We start from the raw sequence: 19,711 nt of genomic DNA, 5'->3' as shown, positions 1-19,711 counted from the left end.
AGGTCCCTAAATATGCCCGATGTTTTTATCCATAAAATTCCATAAATGATTCCCTGGGAAAAAGTTGAAAAACACCCCTGATCCAGTTCCTCACCAAAATCAACAAACTCACACCGTATCCTTCCACGAAGCTTTGTGCAAATTTATGTAATCTTTCTTACACATATAAAACCAACACACAGACAGGGCTGAAAACATAACCTCCTTAGTGGATACAAAAACACAGATAATAAATAATTGTTATAATGATGAACAGTATTAATAATACAATGATAATAAATGTATGATGCAACAACAATAGCATCAGATGGATGGATGGATGGACGGACGGACCAAACATATTGTGCATAGGGGCTAGTATAGCCAGTAACTATGTCATTAGATGATACTATAATGTTACAATAATGTTATTTTTATAATTTAATTATACTACAATAACCAATACACACAATGCAATATAATCACAATCATTATGATAATTTATGTTAATTGAGCAACAAGCCTCCCCTCTGATCTAGTCAGAAAATAAATGTGTGTAGGGAGGGGGAGCCCTTGTTTAATTATCACTGTCAATAGTCAACATCTTTCAAAGCATCTTTATTTACATCACACGCCCTCAGTTCACATATTGGTTTAACAGTCATTTCATTAGTTTCCATGAAGGGAAGGTGTGTGTGTGTGTATGAGAGAGAGAGAGAGAGAGTTATGTTATACATATTATATCAGTATCTTCTAAAAAGGACTCAGAGCAAGTTTCTTCCGTCTCACCGGCCTCTCTCTACAGGCCACACACACTGCTGACCTGCTCATGACTCACTTCTTAACAAACTTTGTTCCACAACTGTAAGGTTGGACCGACTATATGACAAATACTAAATAAGACACTTTCTCTATTTTTAGCAGACTGCAAAGGAGTGAGACCACAGTGTTCTCATTCAGCTGTGAAACAATAAATCAGGCCCAGGAATCTGTCTTCATCCCAGGCCACCCTCATGCAAACGATCAGACTACTAAAGGTTAACACAATGTATTGATGTGATGACTATCAGAATAGTTTATCTGGGAGGAAGGTTTACAAGACAGAAGCATCAGAGCATTGAGTGCTACAAGAAGAAGTGCGACAAGTGCTGTTATTTCCAACTAGAGAGTTAATTATACCAGCACTACATGCTATAGAGTGGGTGTATTGTAATCTGTGGTGTGTCTCTGTCTGTTAAAGCAATCGCTATAGAGCCAATACAATCCAATTTGGATTCTACTTGAAATGTTGGTTGGGTGCAGGATCAGAACTTGCACTATTGATTTTATTTAATCCTGTCAAAGGTCAAGGTCACAGCATCAGATGAATGTTTTAGTGTAATGTTAATGCATGGGAAATACCTTGAAAGCACATAAACATACATTGAACAGAGCTTTGATTCAGTACAGATTTTCATTAATTCATTTCTTTATGTATCATATTAAATAAATCAAACTATGAATTATATTAATATCTACACCACACATACATATATTGTGCTGATCAGGTCTAATAATACAATTTTAGTGTCATCATCAATGATATATTATTTTGCTGGCCTACGTCCCTCTCTACGTCACCTGTGTGTGAAGTCAAACCTTTAACAATCTAGCACATATAGAATTTTGAAAATGACATGCATGTAAGATTTCTCTCTGAGTCCATTTCTAGTTGTTGCTTTACAACAAAATGTAACTGAAGACAAAATGTCTCTGGCATGTTCTCTTGTGTTTTATCAAAAATGAAGTGATTCATGTTTGTTCTTCTCGGCAGGCGAACGTCCAGGGCCAGCTGAAAGGACAAAGTGGAGAGAAAGTATGTACTGCTCTTGTAGATGTATTTGTGTGTGTCTGTGCACACGTAAAGGTCCAGTGTGTAAGATTCAGGTGAAAGGGAACTATTGGCAGAAACTTAATGTAGAATAATCCTCATGATGTTTTCACTAGTTCCTTTCATCTAAATTGTATGAATTGTAGTTTTCCCTTTATATTTAAATACTTCATATTTACATTGAGGGGACCCTCTCTACAGAGGCTGACATGTTTTTTACATTAGTCCAGACTGGACAAACTAAACACCTTTTGAGTTTTAATGACAACTGAAGCTACCACAGGTTCTTTCTCATGTTTGGAAGGAGAGGGTGAGGTGAGGGGTGTTCAGCTGTAACATGCAATTTCAACACTAGACATCACAAAGTTCTACACACTGAACCTTAGAGTAACCACATCCAACTGTGGTTGTACGCTGAAAGTAATACTGAGTAAAAACCTCACAGTTAAAATAAAATGAAAATTCATTTTAATGAAAAAATGTGAGTGGAACACACCTAAAACAAGATGTGTAATTTTGATTGCAAGGGCGATGCAGGCAGCCCAGGGGAGCACGGCGACAAAGGTCCGAAAGGTGAAGCAGGGACTCCCGGAGCCCCAGGCATACGAGTGAGTTGGGGCCATTCTTGCAATTTGTAAATGCTTCCGTGAACATTTGATGGGCCACCGTATATGCATCTGTATGCACACTGACCCCTTTCTCCGCTGATTTGTTATGCGTGACTGATGAGACTTTGTGACTTGTTGTCCTTTCCCTGCTGTCTATAAAGGGTCCTGAGGGACAACGGGGACCTGCAGGCACAAGAGTGAGTTTGATTTTTGTCACTGTTTCTCTATTTCAATTCTCAAAACTACAGCGAATATCTGAATTGCTTTGTCTTTTCCTTTTGCATTTTTGTTTACGTCACTTTCACTTCTCATATTTCCAGGGTGACGCAGGAGAAAGAGGGACCCCTGGAGAGAAGGTTTGAAATTTATAAATTGGATTAATCCTTAAAATATAAAAGAACTCTACTGAGCCGTGTTATTTGACCAATACAATAACACCTGCTTTCTGGTGAGGGGCAGGTCTCACTGTCCTTCATTCCACCGGATTCTGTTTCCCATGCAGTAGATTCCCAGTGGGATGAAGTGCAGAGGGGCTGGCAGAAAGCTTCAGGGCCCAAAGTTGACCTGAGACACTCTTACAGTAATTTAAATGTGGTCTCCTTACTCCTAAAACTCTGTGTGACCAGGGAGAACGTGGTGCATCTGGATTAGATGGACGTCCAGGTCTGGATGGTAAACTTGGTGCTCCTGGACCACCTGGACAGAGGGTATTTCAGTTTCTGACAACTTTTTACCAAACCATAAAAAACTGCATGTAAATGGTGAATGTGTCTGTGTAGCTAATACATGTATCTGTGTTTTCTTTGTGCTTCAGGGAGATCCTGGGAAACAGGGAGATCCTGGGAGAGATGTGAGTCTCTCTTTTCCTGTGTGGTTACATCAGCTTGAAAAATACAGTTGGCCCTGAGTTCTCTGTAATCATTCGATAATAAATATTTGTAAGATCAGTGTAGTCTGACTGAGTAGTGAGTACTGTAATAATGTGCAAATAATACAAATAATATAGTAAATCTGCACACATTCCTAAATATCAGCCCTAAATGTGCCTGATTTCTTTTTTCACCAAGATCCATGAATTACAAAAATGTTGAAAAATGCCCTTAGAAAATGATAGATCTTCCCCCTGATCCAGATCTGCACCAAAATTAAATGGGTTCCTCCCTGACCCATACTGCATCCTTCCACCAAGTTTCATGGTCATGTGTTCAGTAGCTGTTGTGTAATCCTGCCAACCCCAGAAGGACTGATCAAACATATTTCAGTTGTCTGCCCCCGAATTAGGAGCATGTACGTGCACTTTAACTGCCAGAGCTGCAGAGGGCACTGTGGAGATGTTAAACTTCAGTCGTTGCATAAGAGGACTGTTGAGAAATTCATCTCTTCAGGCCAGTTTCACTGTTATGTAATGTTGACCAGAATAATGATTTTAAGTTAACTACACAACTTTCTGTTTAAGTTCAAGTTTTACATCTAAATCTTCTGTTAAACACAAACCTTCCAACAAAATACTGGAAAGTCTGAACACAATCTAAGTCGGATTTAAATCAGCAGATAAATGAGATTGAACCTTTCGCTCTGGTGTGTGTCGGTCTGTTTCACCAGGGTTTACCAGGACTCAGAGGAGAACAGGGCCCCCAAGGGCCTGCTGGGCCTCCAGGAACTGCAGGGACACCTGTGAGTACTCACACACACACACACACACACACACACAGACAAAACCATTTATTTTATATCTATGTATATGTATTTTGCCTGAACAACAGCAAGGCCAGCTCCAGAAATACAAATGTCATGAATCAGTGATTATGACGATCTGTGAAATGACATAACACCATTGGTCAGGTTTTTTTTTTTTCTTTGAAAAAGCACCTAGCAACTAGAGTGTAGATACAGCAGAGCAGAGCTCTTCAGGACCCATTGGAACCTGATGGGCCAGGTTGGGTCTGGAAATATTTTTTTGGTTTCGAGACGGGCTTGGTCAGATTGACTGGGCCTTATGCTTGATTCTTTTACACTGCATGTGCCTGTAATCAGAAAAACATTGGCCTTGGGTCAGGTTTGGACACAAAAAGCACATTACATGTAGGGTGTGGTTTTCTCTTGCAGCTTCAATACAGAAATCTGTTACTAGCAACAAACCTTAGCAACTTTCAGTAGAAGAGAGTCACCAGTCCTGCTTGTAAGCAGCCCTGGTGCTATATATGTGAGCAGTGTGGAGGCGAGCAGTAAAGATAGAAAAAGATGACTTTGGCTCAAGCTAAGCAGAATGCAAATAGAATTGAATGACATCATGGATATGCTAATTGGTGTTTTAAATTATCAAGCGACATTTAGAGCAGAACATCTCAGTCTGTTTTCAAGCATATTTAATTTACTGTGTGTCATCATCTTTGTGTTTCAGGGTAAAGCAGGTGAAGATGGCAAACCTGGGCCTGCTGGCAAAATGGTACCTCCTCTCTAGAACTGGCTCCTGCATCCTGAATTAATCCTCTCCCTCTTCTGACAGACTGTCATCTGCTCATGTCTCAGTGTTTTGACTTTTATATATGTTGATTCTGTCCAGTAAGACTGTGAACAAGTTGTACTCTTCCCTGTGAGTGATGCTGATCAAAAGCAGTGTTGACGTGTATTTCAGGGCCTGCTTCTTAATGGCTGTCTTAAGTGAACCTCTAAAGCAGCGGCACTGAATTATCTGAGTGCTCCTTCAGCAGACTGCCCATTATTCCATTATTCCATTTGTGTGTGTGTGTGTGTGTGTGTGTGTGTGTGTGTGTGTGTGTGTGTGTGTGTGTGTGTGTGTGTTTGTGAAGCCTGTAATGCATTTTGTTTTGACCTACAGGGTGAGGACGGAGTGCCAGGTGAAGATGGGAGAAAGGTTTGTAACTCTTCATCAATCCATGAGATCACCTTGCACTGACAGGATGGTTTAGTTTTTAGTCAAAGTATGTTTCAGAATTTGTCCACAACACTTATAATATAAGTAATTTAGATGACAAACAGCAGCAAGACAGTGGAGTCTAATTTATGTGATAAATCCATCTTTTTTCATTGTTTTATCAGTCTTTTAAAATGCAGCATATTTAAGAGAATATTGGTTTTGATTTCGGAAGGTGCCCTTATTTCTACAAAAACATTTATCTACACAAAAATATAATTTAGGAAGATATGAATAGATCAATTTAATTTATAATAGAATATTTTTTAAATGAAGATGCTTTTGAAGTGCTTTTTTGGCCTTTATTTCTACTTGTTATCTGACACTTCTTTCTTTAATCTACAGGGTGACAAAGGAGAATCAGGAGCAGCTGGGAGAGATGTCAGTTTTGCCAAATGTCCTTCATGTTATTATTCTGTTAAAGTATTGTGCCTGTCTTAACCTGCCCTATCTCACCACCTTCATCCTGTATTGATCTCACCTTCCTGGACTTTATTGTATTACACATCAGCTTTTCCTCTTTTCTTTTCTCCTCGTCACTTTCCCCCCTCGAGTGTGAATTTATCAACTGGAGCTCACTCTGACATTGACATTACCATCACACTCTTACTCGCTGCTGAATCAATAGGCTTCTCAGAAGCAGCTATATAAATTCACTAACCTCTAATGATCAAGCTTAGCCTTTAAGGGTGAGCCACTTCTGAGAGAAATCCAAAGGAGCACCAAATGTCAGCTTGTTGTTTTTCATGTGCAAAGTCATATTAATTATCTCTGGAACATCAGTGGAGGGGTGGCAGCGGCCACCTGCTTTGATTTTATAGTTCAGCCTCCACTATAGCATCGGCGGAAGTAACCCCGTGTGAAGAGATTCTCAGTTGTGTTATTGCATATTTTCCAGGGCCGTGATGGGCAGAAAGGAGACCGGGCCCTCCCTGGGCCTTTAGGTCCCTCTGGTCCTCCGGGGCCACCTGGGGTCCCTGGCAGCATTGGTCCTCCTGGACAGGTGCAACAGATGTGGACACATTTTACAGTGCAATGAATATTAATGATAGTTGTCATTACTAATGCAAGCACTGACTCTTAGGTTGTGTATATGAAAGGCGTTGAAGCGGCACCAATCCCAGGCCCTCAGGGGCCCCCAGGAACTCCTGTGAGTGTGCATGACTTTCTGATGTTAATTATATATATATATATATATATATATATATGTATATATAACCCTGCTTTTTCTTTAATAGTGATATGCTATGGATAATATGTACATCCTAGGGCTAATGGAGAAGGAATGGAAGAGCAGATACATATAAAACTAGGATGACATTCAGTAGAGAACATTTACCTCCATTAAGGCCCAACAGTCTCCTTATGAAACCACATTTAAAATTCAATTGTTTGTGTCTGCACCAAATTTCACACACTCCTAAACATTTGTGATTCTTTTCATCAAGATCCATTTATTATTGTTTGGAAAAATTAAAAAGTGAAAAAAAGAATCCTGGATCATCCCCCTGATCCAGATCTGCACCAAACTTTAATGTTTTCTTCCCTGAAACATATCACATCAAGTTTAGTGATAATCTGTTCAGTAGTTTGTGCATAATCTGACTAAATATCAAATGCCAACAAGAGCAGAAGCTCCTTGTCAGAGTTTAAATTCCTCTGCATGTAGTTTCTCATAGAATCCTGTTCCATGTTTTCTGTTCTATTATATTGTATCATCTTCATTTTGCAGAAGCATCAGAAAAAAGAGCAGTGTCTCCCACATGTATGAGCAGTGATGACTGTTCTATCAAGATGTGTCTCTGTATGCTGCTGCATCCCTCCTACAGTCTTATCTCTTCATGCTCTTATCAATGTCCTTGCTCTGTCTTTCAGGGCGTTCCAGGGATTCCAGGAGCTGCGGGAGGCAGAGTGAGTCGCACATGTCTTTATTGATCTCAGTTGGTGTTGGATTAAAAACCATTTAGTCTGACTTTTTTTTTTTAACGTCTGATGTTCTTTGCTCCAGGGAGACAGAGGTTCTCCTGGCCTTAAAGGTGATGCTGTAAGTTGAACTTTCTTTTCTGTTATAGTGAAATGTGACATGACTGAGGCTTCATGTGTTTACTGTTGACACTTTTCTATCTTTTTTTATTGGCAGGGGGACCCGGGAGAAGACGGGGCACCAGGCAGACCTGGGACAGCGGCGGTAAGACATCAGTACACCACTTGTGATGACTAAGCTGTGACTGGTGAATTCATTTATCACCACTGTGCGTCATCTCTGCTGAATGATGTTGCTATATTTCTCTCATCAGGATGTAAATAAAGCTCTGGCCAGCCTCGGTATTCAGGTATGTGGAGTCTGTGTACTTTTGCATTTCAATGATTCAGTGAAATGTTTGTTTTTGTGTGATTTCTAGTTCCCATGTATTCTATCTTATTTAAGGAGACAGATTTATATAATATCAAGACACAACATTTTGGGGATTTAATAAAAAAATACAATTGGCGAACTGTAGCTTTGTGATGAGAATTAGTAGAGTAGGTAGAGAGACTAATAATGCCTTAATGAAAATCCATTAACAAATACCCAACAGCTTCCACATCACTTTTACTCATGCATCTATTATGTTATTATACTATGGAGCTGTGGATTAATATTTTATCAGAATTATCTTGCTAATTGAAACTTTCCTGGAACTTTTGCAAACTTTTATGTGTTTCCGTTTATTCATATTCATTTGCAAATGTCATCATACCATTAGCAGCTTCCAGATATATGTATAACTCATGTTCATCTGTCCTTCCCTTGTGTCGACAGTTTAATTAGTTTGAAAATGAAAATGTCATCAGTCCAGTAAAAGTGGATTAACAGAGTTGCCATGATCAAATTCTGAATAGGATCTGCAAGTAATTTAAATCCACAACAGCTCTCAGGGTTTTTGTGACAGACGTGGACTAACACATGATATGGATCTTTGAGTGAACATAGTCCTGACAGTGTGGAGGAATTCATACCGATGTCTCTCTCAGTTACTCTATCTGAAAATTTATTTTTACATTCATAATTTTAGTTTGTGTTATTACTTGAAAAGGTTTCACTTTCCTAATTTTCCTCAAACTGTCATCTGCTGCAGCTCCTCTTTTCAGCCTCTGTCTGAAACACTTCAGGATCAGAAAGTCAAAGCGAAACAAAGGACATTTTTTCATCTCTTTAGATTTTACAGAAATGATTTTGTCTTTACTGACTAAATGACTTTGTATTTATTTGAGGTTTAAATCATTTCAGAGACAGACATGTGCAGCGGAAAGTTATAAAGCCAGTTTCCTTTCTCTCCTCCACACAGGTATCTGATCTAAAGGTGGTTGTGGAAAGGAAGGACAGACTCCTGGTTCCTTCAGTACAGAAGGCAGAGAAAGGCGAAAAAGGAGACAAGGGCGAGTCAGGACCGAGAGGTCCATCTGGTTTAGAAGTAAGTATGATCACGAGGCAAAGGGTATAAATAAATAGACTTGATGCAGATCCATAGTAACATCATAAAAGGTCCATCAACCAATTCAGTAATATATATTATATAATATATTTTCCTTTCCACTTCTGTCTCAACATTAGGGTGCTCGTGGTATTCCAGGAGAGAGGGGATCAAAGGGCGATCAAGGGGATCGAGGACCTGTGGGAGCAACGGGGCCTACTGGAAGAGCTATTGGAGAACAAGGGCCAGCTGGACCCCTGGGGCCTGCTGGAGAGCCAGGCAAGCCAGGGATACCAGGTGTTCCTGGGAGAGCTGGGGAACTGGGAGAGGCTGGGAGACCAGGTGATAAGGTAAAGAGCTGGGTGTCAATAATTGAAAACTCTCTAAGACTCAACATGACTTGACTGACCTCATGTCTGTGTATGTTTCAGGGGGAGCGGGGAGAGAGAGGTGACAAAGGAGAGGCTGTAAGTTCTTATGTTGGACTGATGGACTGATCTATCTAAACATCTTTACATTCAATTGATCACCTCTATCTGTTTGTCAGGGAAAAACTGGGCTAACAGGGCCAGCTGGTCCATCCGGTCAAAAGGTAAACTGCTTTGTATCCTTGTTTTTGATGTAGTGAGACCCTGTGATATAATATTTAGTAAACATAGGAGGAATGATGAAGTTCAAAGATATTTGCATTTTCTCTAGGGAGCGTCTGCTGATTCTGTACTGATTGGTACGCCTGGGACCAGAGGCCCTCCAGGTCTTGCAGGACAGAAGGGAGAGCTCGGTGCAGCAGGACCACAAGGACCAAAAGGAGATCGAGTAAGATTTATACAAAATCACTCTATTACAGAATCACATATCAATATTACACATCATGTCATGTGTATGTAAAATGTCTTCAAGGGTTTTGTTGGACCTCAAGGTAATAAAGGAGACAGAGGAGAGAATGGAGAGAAAGGACGTGATGGCTCATCGGTGAGTTGGCACTCAGAAGCAGTCTAGATTAAACCATTGTAATAATGGTTTAAAGACATTGACACTGACATCTTGGGAAATATATTATTATATATTATTCAATACTATTTTTCACATTTATCAGGCTTTTCTCCCAAGAGGTAGATAAGAATATTCACACCATTCAATTCTGTCTACTGTTTATTAAGCTAGAGCCCACAGCTACTAAGCTTAGAAGTGAGAATAAAAGCATTGGAAACAGTTAACCATGCTCCTTCTAAATAATAGACTTACAAAGTTTGTAGAAAATTAAATGTAGAAACAAAAATTGTGGCTTTATGAGGGATTATGTGCTGATCGTCTCATCTCTCAAGAAAGTTATTTATGAAGGAAGTTTCCCATAATGTCCTCCTCTGCCTCTAATGTTTTACTCAGGCTCAAGGCTCCATGCAACATTAAGATGTGGTTTGTAATTTCAGGGCTCACCAGGAGAACCCGGCAAACCTGGTCAAGATGGGAAAGCGGTAAGTGTTGGGTACGGGGTCTCGTTAATGCTTGCACAAATATGAATAAAATAACATTACATTGTGCAAATTTTTCGAAGTGAATATTTCAGTCAACATGTTTGGTAAGTGTATGTTTCTTGTAAAGCAACCATACATTTAAATATCTTACCCAACTTATTGATTCACAGTGTGTTGCTATGAATGCATAGGATTGTTAATGCATCCGAAAGACAACCTGCTCCTGCTTAAGATCTTGAAAATACAAAAACAAACAGCATTTCAGTTAAGATTTCATCTTTTCTTACCATTCACAGTTATTACTGAAAGTTCAATCACACTGTGGGAAAATTATGTCTTTTTGTGTAGGTGCATGAATAAATGAACAGAGGTACGCTATTAGACACTTCTCACATTTTTTGTTTTCCCTCCCCTCCGTGTCGGAGCAGGGCCCAGCAGGGCCTGCTGGTCCTCGGGGGCAACCAGTGAGTAACCAGTAACCCAGTAAAGGCACCTTCTCTTAGGTTTGACCTGCAGAGTGAATCCACTGGGTTGGCTGAAACCACAAAACAGATGGAGCACTCTTCTCCCCTCCTTGTGCTGAGGCTTCATAGATCCTGTGCAGCTAACACCTCACTATCTAACTTTCTCTCTCTTCATCTCTGTCCATCTCCTTTCCTGTGTTGTTTGTTCCCCCCTCTTCCAACACTGTCCTCTGCCCACCTGTTCCCCCCAACTCTCATCTCATCCAACTGCCTCCATCTTTTATCCTCTCCAGGGCCTGCCTGGGTTCCCAGGAGTACTAGGCAGACCGGTAGGTTCTCTGCTGCTGGCTGGCATGCTTGGGCTGTGGAGGAAGGCGTGTTGTGAGAACCTGTCCCTGTGGTATCAGATACAAAGCTGAATAGATCCATGTGTGCTGTAGCTCACACAGCTAGAAGCATAAAAGATGTGTCTGCGCTTAACAATAGGAGAGTAGAACAATTTATCAGAATGCAAACACCGTCATGGACCCTCCAGGAAAAATTTCATCACTTTAATCTTAATTCATTTGTATTAGGCACGTCCTTCTGAGAGCAGGGCCTGGGATTTGGGAAGAGCTAGACCTTGATGGGTTCCTCATGAATTATTAATCAAGACCACCTGTCCCCAAAGCATCCGTGTCAAACTCAGGAGACGAATTTTGAAGTTGGATTTTAAATGCGTAAAACACCACACATTTGTTGGGGTAGATGAAAGGAAGTCAGCTGACACCCTGAGCCGCAGCTCTCGCCAGGATCCAATGTACAATTGCAGGGGGGAATACTAAATTGGGTGCACTCCAAAAAGTACTTTGTTGTCAATTCGCTGGAGTCTGCTTATCATGCATGGAGCTGTGCCTGCTGTCTGTTGCGCGCTCATCCCTTGCATAGCACTGATTCTTTCAGTTTACCATGTGAGTGTCTCTTTGCTGACATTGTTGATCCTGTGTTTGTGTCGTCCTACCCATTGTGATGTTTATCTTTGTGTATTTGTGTCTCCCAGAGACGACCTTATGTCAATCTGTCTGTCTATTATTTATGTTATAATAATGTACATACATATTTGAAATACTGCATATTTATGAACATATTTGTGAAATAAATATGTCATTTAAAGTTAGGGTTTGTAATCTTGGAAAAGCTAAACAAAAAGCTAAATATTGTTTCACATACAACTTACCAACCCTACCTTTAAAGGAAAAAAAATGCATTTGGAAAAAATGCAGTTTATTTGTGTTCTTTCCTAGAGTTAGATAAAAGATTGATACCACTCTCATGTCTGATCATTAAACATTATATACACTTTATTCATTAAATTGACCTAACTAAGTAAATACCTTAAGATAATGTATGTAATGATTTGGCACTATATACATATACAGTTGAATATAAAGCTACCACTAGTAATCTTAGTTAAGCTTATCATTAAGACTTGAATGGGAAAAAGCCTCCCTCTCTACGTCCAAAGTCAACAAAATCCATGAAGAAGCACCTCCAGCTCAACAAATGAACACGTTATATCATATCATCTTTGTTATATCTTTACAAAAAGTAAATCATATTGATTTAATTTTAGAGTATTCTCATCTAACTCTTGTGTATTATGTAAAATTATACCTTTTAAAATGTGGCCTAAAAGCAATTTTATACAATACATGTTTCACTTGTAGGGAAACCCAGGAGAGCCCGGCATGAGGGGCCCGACTGTAAGTATCACACTTGATGAGGCCTCTTTACAAATCCACACACTATTCCCAACAATTTACATGTTTATTTGTTTTAATTAGGGCCCCATGGGTCCCAACGGGCTTCCAGGTCCACCTGGTGTAAAGGTAAGCTCACTGAGTTGTTGCCATTTCAGAATTTTTCGTTTTTTTATGTACAAATTCATTTGTTTTTTCACTTTGTTGGCCAAAGTAAAACAACGTTGCTTTTTACAGGGTAATCAAGGAGAACCAGGCGTTGGCGTCCAGGTAAAACTCTATCTTTTAGACAAGAGATTCCACTGACCTATAGGACCCAGACATATCACTGCAGTGATAGCAGATCCGCAGTGTGTGAGCTTGTTCCTCTCTGTCTCTGCAGGGTCCTCCTGGTGCCCAGGGGAGCACAGGTCTGCCAGGACCAATAGGGTCCCCAGGAGCTGTTGTAAGTGTTCCCATAAATCACTGCTTCTCTTCAGGGGAAAAAAACTGCTTACATGTTTTCTCATGAAATCTCATGGTGTGTATCACATTGTTTTCCTCTGACCGCTCTATGTATTTCCTCCTGCAGGGTCCACAGGGCCCTCCAGGACTGTCAGGGCAGGTGGTGAGTATGTAATCCTGATCCAGATGCTTCTGTCACTGCACAATCAGGAGGTGTAGAACTGGAGAAAAGCTCTGATCCTGGGGCGTTTTAGTTGTGACTGAAGATGAGAACATAATTACACTGAACCTCTGTGTGTACCAAGCTCTTATTGATAAATGTCTCCTTCTGATAGATTGTATGTTCTTCTCAGGATGTGATTTGTTCTACTTTAAGCATTTTTTGATCCCTGCAATCAACATTTATATCACTCTATGCTCTTCTCAGTCACATTCTTGTTGAAAACTAATGAAAGTTTGTGCAATAAGATCTGATCATCAAGGTAACTGTTGATGAAATTTGGATTAAAAAATCCATGTCTAAATTGATTCCTTAGTTTTTAGAATCTGGAGAATCTTGGTTTTTGTAAAACACCTGGAAAAAACCAACTCCTCTTACTGGACATTGTGTGAAATCTTCACAGTCACATAACGGATAAATGAAGACAGTTGCAGATATTTAGAAAATTGTGCAAACCCTTCAGTAACCCTTAATCCAAATGTGACACACAACACATGCTTACTATTATGTGCCTATTACAAATACTGAAGAACATCCTGCTCCTCAGGGTGAAGCTGGTAAACCTGGAGTTCCTGGACGAGATGGGGTGCCTGGCAAAGAAGGAATACATGGATTACCAGGAAAGCAGGTGTGTGTGTCAGTTGTTCATGTTGTCATGTGTATCTGTGATGTGCACCATGCTGTTTTTATCAGGTTTTCCTCGTTGTCATTGTGTTATTTGTTGCACAGGGCATCGCTGGACCGCCAGGCCAGTCTGGCTTAAAGGGGGAGCAGGGAGACAGCGGTCCTCCAGGGAAGGTGAGAACATGCTGTACCTACCGAGGAGCCTCTGGCAAAAAGGACAAGTTGATAAAATTGGTTATGTGGTTGCTTTTATTGGATGTGATGTCGAATGATTTGCTGCCCGAAGTCATAAAAAAAAAACATTTCTGTAGCGCTAATATTAGCTTCCCACTGGGAGAGTTTTCATCTGATGCACAGCAATAGGTGCTTCTGAGTATTCCTTCGAGGGCTGCAGCTGTTGTTTGTCCATCTGGGGCTGGAGCTGCTGTTACCAACAAACGTGGACCAGAAATGTGTACATATCTTAAAGTTGGTCAAAAAGTTCAGATGTTTATGTGTTTAGAATTTGATTTTAATTCATTTCTCATGGCGAGACACATTTCTATGCGTTTTCTATATGAATTCTCCTCACTCAAGAATGATCTGCTTAGAATTTGGAAGTCAAAGGTGAAAGGGCAAGGTCACCTAACAAAGAGAGTTATTTTTTAAATTTGGCACAATTGTTTTTTTTCTTGGCCTCTTGTACATAATATCTCAGCTCTTTAGGGAATTTCTCCAAATTTTGATCAGTTCTCACATGGACTCAAAGATGAACCGATTAGATTTCCATTGTCAAAGGTCACAGTGACCTCATATGAGTCTGGAAATTAAATGTATACTGAAACTGCTCTGATTGGCGGAGGCATACAACTGTAAGGGATAATTTTAGTTTGAGCTTGTATCAGCTAGTAACGTAATACAACAACATCATCTCTCCATGCAGGCTGTCTCAGTGAGATATCTCTGTTATGTGACTGTTATTGATTGACATTCAGAGGGTAAATCTCACTTGCTGACCCAGCAAAATGAGTTTTCACGTGTTTGGACCATGTTCAGAGGCTCTTTCCTGCTCTCACAGGTCTATTTTATCTGGTGTGGAACAGCCCCAGAGTTTTTTCACAGAATTGTATTAAATAGGGGAAAACCCTATAGAGGCTTGAAGTGCCTCCCTCTCTAAAAAATAACACGACATTGCATACAGTTTTGTATTATTTTATAGCATAAAATTGCAGCACTTAAGTCAGCTGGCAAGTGATTTTCTCAGGCCCTGCAATTTATCTGTATTATACAGTGGATGTAATAACGTGGTTTTTCAGAATGTGATTTGGACTCTATGCTCAGATATAACAAGAAAGAGAAGACTCTTTAACAGATGTATTGTACTGCTCTGGGTGTTGTGGGTCAACTTTATCACTGTCTGTGCCCTGCAGCCTCATCACTGCATCATTTTATCAGGTACAAAAAAACTGAAAGGAACTGTCAAATCATAAGGAATTGGGTGTTCCAGTGAAACTGTTGAAGATTTCTCCTGACATCAACATTTTCCTGCTTCTCAGGACAAAAGACTCAACCGAACCTGCCTTATAACTCACACTGAATTATTGTCTGTCCGTTGTCTGTATTTGAATGACTGCAGACGTCTGTTAAGAGGGACTGGCTTGACGAAGCCTGTCCCAATTCTGCCGAGGTGGATCTCAGTTAAGTCAGATATCAGCTCAGTAAGACTGAAAATGACAGAGAAAGTCAAATAACTGTCTCTTAAGTCAACACATCATCGCAAAGTCAAAATCATCATCTGTTCTACTTCCTATTTATAGACGAGGCTCAGTACATCTTTTTTATTATGCCTCCGTGCCGGCGATAGCCAGTGGCCAGAGGCATGTTGTTTTGGGGGTTTTGCGTCTGTCTGCACGTCAGTATGTTTCATTTCTGTGAATGCGAGGAATTTCCTCAAATATGGTAAAAGTATTCACTTAGACTCAAGGATCATCTGATTAGGTTTTGGTCGTCTAGGTCGCTGTGACCTCACAAAGCACATTGTTCACCTTGTGAAGGTGATGTCTCTTAGATTCAAAGATGAACTGATTAGATTTAAGTGGCCACAGTGACCTCATATGAGTCTGTAAAAAATGTATGCAGACAAACTGGTTAGCAGAGGCATACAACTGCAGTCTAGTATTTCTAGTTTCCAATATTGATTATTTCTCAAGTGCACTTTTTGTTTTGCCACTTATTGCTTATAACAACTAATGTATTGGTTCTTGCTCGTGCTATAATAGATCATTAGGTTCACAATGGATTGTTAAGTTTCATAGAGAGACGTGTTACAGAACTAGTACCCACCCTGAAGTGAATCAAGGATGTTGGGATCACACCAAATGGTAAAGTATGTATATCTTACCCACTAAGCCACTAGATATCCCACCCTGTTTTGTGCAAAATGTTTCGGCTGGTTCCTCGTAGTGTAGTTTCTCTCCGCTGGTCGAATGTGGCTGGACAAAATGACAAAGATGGAGCTTGCTTGTGTGGTGCTCAGTATCCGCTGCCACCCCTGCTGTTTGTGTTCCCGACACGAATCGTGATGAATATCTCGAGCAGTGCCCTCTCTGCTGAAGGCCTCAGGTTTAGCACCTTGGACGGAGCCACAGTGACACTGTCAGTGAGTTCAGCGGTTTGATAAATAACTAGGCAACATGTGTCTGTGAAGGGCCATCTGCTCAGCAGCTCCACCATTTGTTCTCCCACATACACACACACATACACACACACAATCACACAAACCAAAGTTGAAGTGACATTGCATTTTCCAGCTCCACAGTTGCACCAGGCTCTGATGGCAGGAATGTTTGAGTCTTTTTAAACTATAGCGAGCAAAGAGAGCTGAGCTTCCACTTTGTTTCTTTCATTAGCTTTTGAATGGCACAACTTTTCTTGAAATAATGTATTTAAAGATGCACTCTTCTTCAGTTGCAGTCTGATTCACAGAAAGAGTTGTGTATTTGTTGTGTGTCCTTGCTGACAACATCATGCTGCATAAGGATCTGGATTGTTGGGCTGATATGATACTTGAAAGCTCAAACCTTTAAGCACACAATGAAAAATTATATAATTTTTCTGCACTTTTACAGGCAGTGGCTGGACCCTCTGGACCCAAAGGACAAACTGTGAGTCACTTTAATTAGCATTAACAGAAGTATCTCTTAATTCAGTTGCAGCATATTGAACACTATTGAACTCAGTTAATGCAGCCTATAGTCCAGAAATAAGATGACGTTACTCACCTGTTCCTGATTGATGCAGGGTCCTCCTGGTCTAACGCTGCCAGGCACGACTGGAGAGAGGGGTCTACCTGGGGAGAAGGTGAGTCCGACCAAACCCTTTAGCCCTGAAGACTCGCTCTCTGTGAGCAAGTGTCACAAGACTGAAAGTGTTGAGTGCTCTCTCATTGAAACTGCATGCTGTCATTCAGGGAAACAGAGGGGACAAAGGTGCTGCTGGTAACAAAGGGGAAAGAGTGAGTATAATCGTATCGTAGATCAGCACGTGAACTTAACGTTAACACAACAACATGTTCATGTCCGATGTGTCGTCACACCCAGGGAGTGTCTGGTGAAGCAGGAGAGCCTGGAGAAGATGTGAGTAAACCTTGCATGTTACCTTTTATACTGTGATGTGCTGACTGTACATCTGTCTCATTCTTGTGAGCCAGATATTTCAAAAGCACCTTTTGGGAATTTCTTCAGATTTGGCACAAATGTTCACTTGGATTCACTGATTACCTAGTTTGATTTTAATGGTTAAGAGGTCAAAGTTCAAGGTCACGTTGGCCTCAGAAAACATGGTTTTGGCCTCTTGAACAAGAGTGTGTCTTTTAGGGAGTCTTCCAATTTTGACCAGTTTTCACTTTGACTCAAGATTAGATTTCAGAGGTCAAAGGTCAGAGTGTCCTCATATGAGTCTGGAAAACAAAGACTGAACATGATCTAGTGAGCGAAGTAGTACAATCACAGGGCGGTAATCCTAGTTGTTTATATCTCTATCTATCTATAGAAGAAATGTGACATTTCAGTATGATTACAGATCTACAGTCAGGTCTGTAAGTATTTGGATGGTGAAAAATCCACCACAATGGATATAAAACAAAGCCACCAAGATGTGACTGAAATGTCAACTTCAATTCAAGGGCTTTGACAAAAGCCTACAGTCTCAAATCAAGACTCCTTCATGAATTTAAATACAGAGATTTGCAAACCACTGGTAACACTCGAGAACAGACTTGATAAGACTTTGTGAGAAAACATCTTAAAAGTCTTCCCTGTTCTCGATCAAGATTCTTCAGACAGATGAAACTGAGATTCGCTTGGAGAAGGATTATGGAAAATGAAACGACTCATGATCCAACGACACCAGCTGTCAAACACGGCGGAGTCAGTTCTAAGGAATGGGCGTGCATGGCTTCCAATAGCACTGAGTCACTGATGTTTGATGATGTGACATCTGATTGAAGTAGCTGGATGAATTCTGAAGTGTGCAGGGCTACACGATCTGCTCAGATTCAAGCAAATGCTGCAGAACTGATTGGACGGTGCTTCACAGTACAGACGGATAACGAACCAAATTATACTGTGAAAGCTATTGAGCATGCTTCTCACTTAGTGGCCAGAAGGTTAGGGGGGCTGCAGGAAGTGGCCTGGCAGAGCTTCTCGAGTGGGAGAAACTCAGTGGTTGGTGATGTGCACGGGCTCCAGGCTTCACAGTCATTTACTGCAAATGGTTTTTTTTATCCAAGTACTAAAAATAATTCCTATAGCTATGTTAGTTCATGCAGATGCTTTTGAGGCTGTGGAATTGAAGGAGCTCTGTATAAAAATGGCTGTTATTCTCTTATAAACAGTTATTATTTGTCTTAAACCTTTTGTCTTAAATTAGGTTGTGTCACTGCCCAAATATCATATCCCATTTAAGCTTATGTGTTTAAGTTGCAGGATATTCCTGTAATTTCTACAAAACATAGTATAAAATATAATATTATATATATTATTAAAGGTTCAGTTTTTGCCTTTTTACCACACCTTTTAAACCGTGATTATTTCGAAGCTATTTCACTTCAATGCCGGTCCAATTATTTAATCCCACTTTAATCAACATATCTATCGCAGTGTGATTAAAGTTTCTGGACCTTCTATCTAAAAGTGTCGACTGTAATTGAGGCCAATCTCCTCCGAGGATGAACTTTTTTGATTATTTGTCGTCCTTGAGGTTAACGAGCCGTGATAACCGGGATGGAAACAGAGACACTGACAAACCAGTACAGAAGAAATATGTCTTCACCAGCAGTATAATAAATATTAAACTAATATTTGGACACACTATTCAAATAAATACAAACTCTGCATTTTGTTATTATTATTTACAATCAATAAAAATATTTTATTGGTGTTGGTTTTAAAAATCTTCTTTTTATGCAGGGTGCAAAGGGATCTTCTGGAAACAAAGGAGATAAGGTGAGCTTTTGCTTTGTGTTTTATTATTTTCCCTGAAATGAAACAAATTCAGAGTAACAGTTGTGAGAAAATATGTGTTGCAGGGAGAGAAGGGCATCGGACTGGCAGGTCCTCCTGGTCGGGACGGGCCTCAAGGTTTAAAAGTGAGTAACATCATGTGGTGCAGGATAATTTAGCTATTCAGATCTCTAATTAGTTACTGTGATATGTCTGACACACCATGGGTAAAAATGTAAATGCGATTGTATTTCAGGGAGATCCAGGTCTTCCTGGTCCAGCTGGTCCTCCGGGACCACTGGGAAAGTCTGGTACAGTGGGACAGGCTGGCCTGAGAGGAGAAAGTGGACAACCAGGACCTCCAGGACCACAGGGGGAGAGGGTTTGTGGAGCTGCTGATCACATAATACTCTTTTAG

The 19,711-nt window shown here is 40.3% G+C and overlaps 1 protein-coding gene across 2 annotated transcripts in view; it reads left to right on the top strand.

Annotated features, from left to right (window-relative positions):
• The window catches only part of col7a1 (collagen, type VII, alpha 1), a 63,399-nt gene that overhangs the window by 28,283 nt on the left and 15,405 nt on the right, over positions 1-19,711 (top strand). Inside the window, exons 57-94 of one of the 2 annotated variants that reach the window (XM_069539532.1) lie at positions 1,793-1,834; positions 2,377-2,457; positions 2,619-2,654; positions 2,778-2,813; positions 3,084-3,164; positions 3,272-3,307; positions 4,060-4,131; positions 4,859-4,903; positions 5,297-5,332; positions 5,738-5,773; positions 6,291-6,395; positions 6,477-6,542; positions 7,268-7,303; positions 7,401-7,436; positions 7,533-7,580; positions 7,690-7,725; positions 8,722-8,847; positions 8,988-9,197; positions 9,279-9,314; positions 9,395-9,439; positions 9,547-9,663; positions 9,748-9,819; positions 10,278-10,322; positions 10,751-10,786; positions 12,493-12,528; positions 12,610-12,654; positions 12,763-12,795; positions 12,908-12,970; positions 13,097-13,132; positions 13,737-13,817; positions 13,919-13,987; positions 16,921-16,956; positions 17,093-17,152; positions 17,262-17,306; positions 17,392-17,427; positions 19,261-19,296; positions 19,380-19,439; positions 19,550-19,675. In XM_069539532.1, the coding sequence (XP_069395633.1) occupies positions 1,793-1,834; positions 2,377-2,457; positions 2,619-2,654; positions 2,778-2,813; positions 3,084-3,164; positions 3,272-3,307; positions 4,060-4,131; positions 4,859-4,903; positions 5,297-5,332; positions 5,738-5,773; positions 6,291-6,395; positions 6,477-6,542; positions 7,268-7,303; positions 7,401-7,436; positions 7,533-7,580; positions 7,690-7,725; positions 8,722-8,847; positions 8,988-9,197; positions 9,279-9,314; positions 9,395-9,439; positions 9,547-9,663; positions 9,748-9,819; positions 10,278-10,322; positions 10,751-10,786; positions 12,493-12,528; positions 12,610-12,654; positions 12,763-12,795; positions 12,908-12,970; positions 13,097-13,132; positions 13,737-13,817; positions 13,919-13,987; positions 16,921-16,956; positions 17,093-17,152; positions 17,262-17,306; positions 17,392-17,427; positions 19,261-19,296; positions 19,380-19,439; positions 19,550-19,675 (2,277 nt within the window). Of the gene's footprint in view, positions 1-1,792; positions 1,835-2,376; positions 2,458-2,618; positions 2,655-2,777; positions 2,814-3,083; positions 3,165-3,271; positions 3,308-4,059; positions 4,132-4,858; positions 4,904-5,296; positions 5,333-5,737; positions 5,774-6,290; positions 6,396-6,476; positions 6,543-7,267; positions 7,304-7,400; positions 7,437-7,532; positions 7,581-7,689; positions 7,726-8,721; positions 8,848-8,987; positions 9,198-9,278; positions 9,315-9,394; positions 9,440-9,546; positions 9,664-9,747; positions 9,820-10,277; positions 10,323-10,750; positions 10,787-11,079; positions 11,116-12,492; positions 12,529-12,609; positions 12,655-12,762; positions 12,796-12,907; positions 12,971-13,096; positions 13,133-13,736; positions 13,818-13,918; positions 13,988-16,920; positions 16,957-17,092; positions 17,153-17,261; positions 17,307-17,391; positions 17,428-19,260; positions 19,297-19,379; positions 19,440-19,549; positions 19,676-19,711 lie in introns of both variants that reach the window. The other variant, XM_069539526.1, reaches the window with a different exon arrangement.

This window comes from Paralichthys olivaceus, chromosome 2, assembly GCF_024713975.1.
Source record: "Paralichthys olivaceus isolate ysfri-2021 chromosome 2, ASM2471397v2, whole genome shotgun sequence".
Classification (NCBI taxonomy): Eukaryota; Metazoa; Chordata; class Actinopteri; order Pleuronectiformes; family Paralichthyidae; genus Paralichthys; species Paralichthys olivaceus.
The sequence above is the reverse complement of the archived record's forward strand: the minus strand, read 5'-3'. Positions and strand labels throughout refer to the sequence as shown.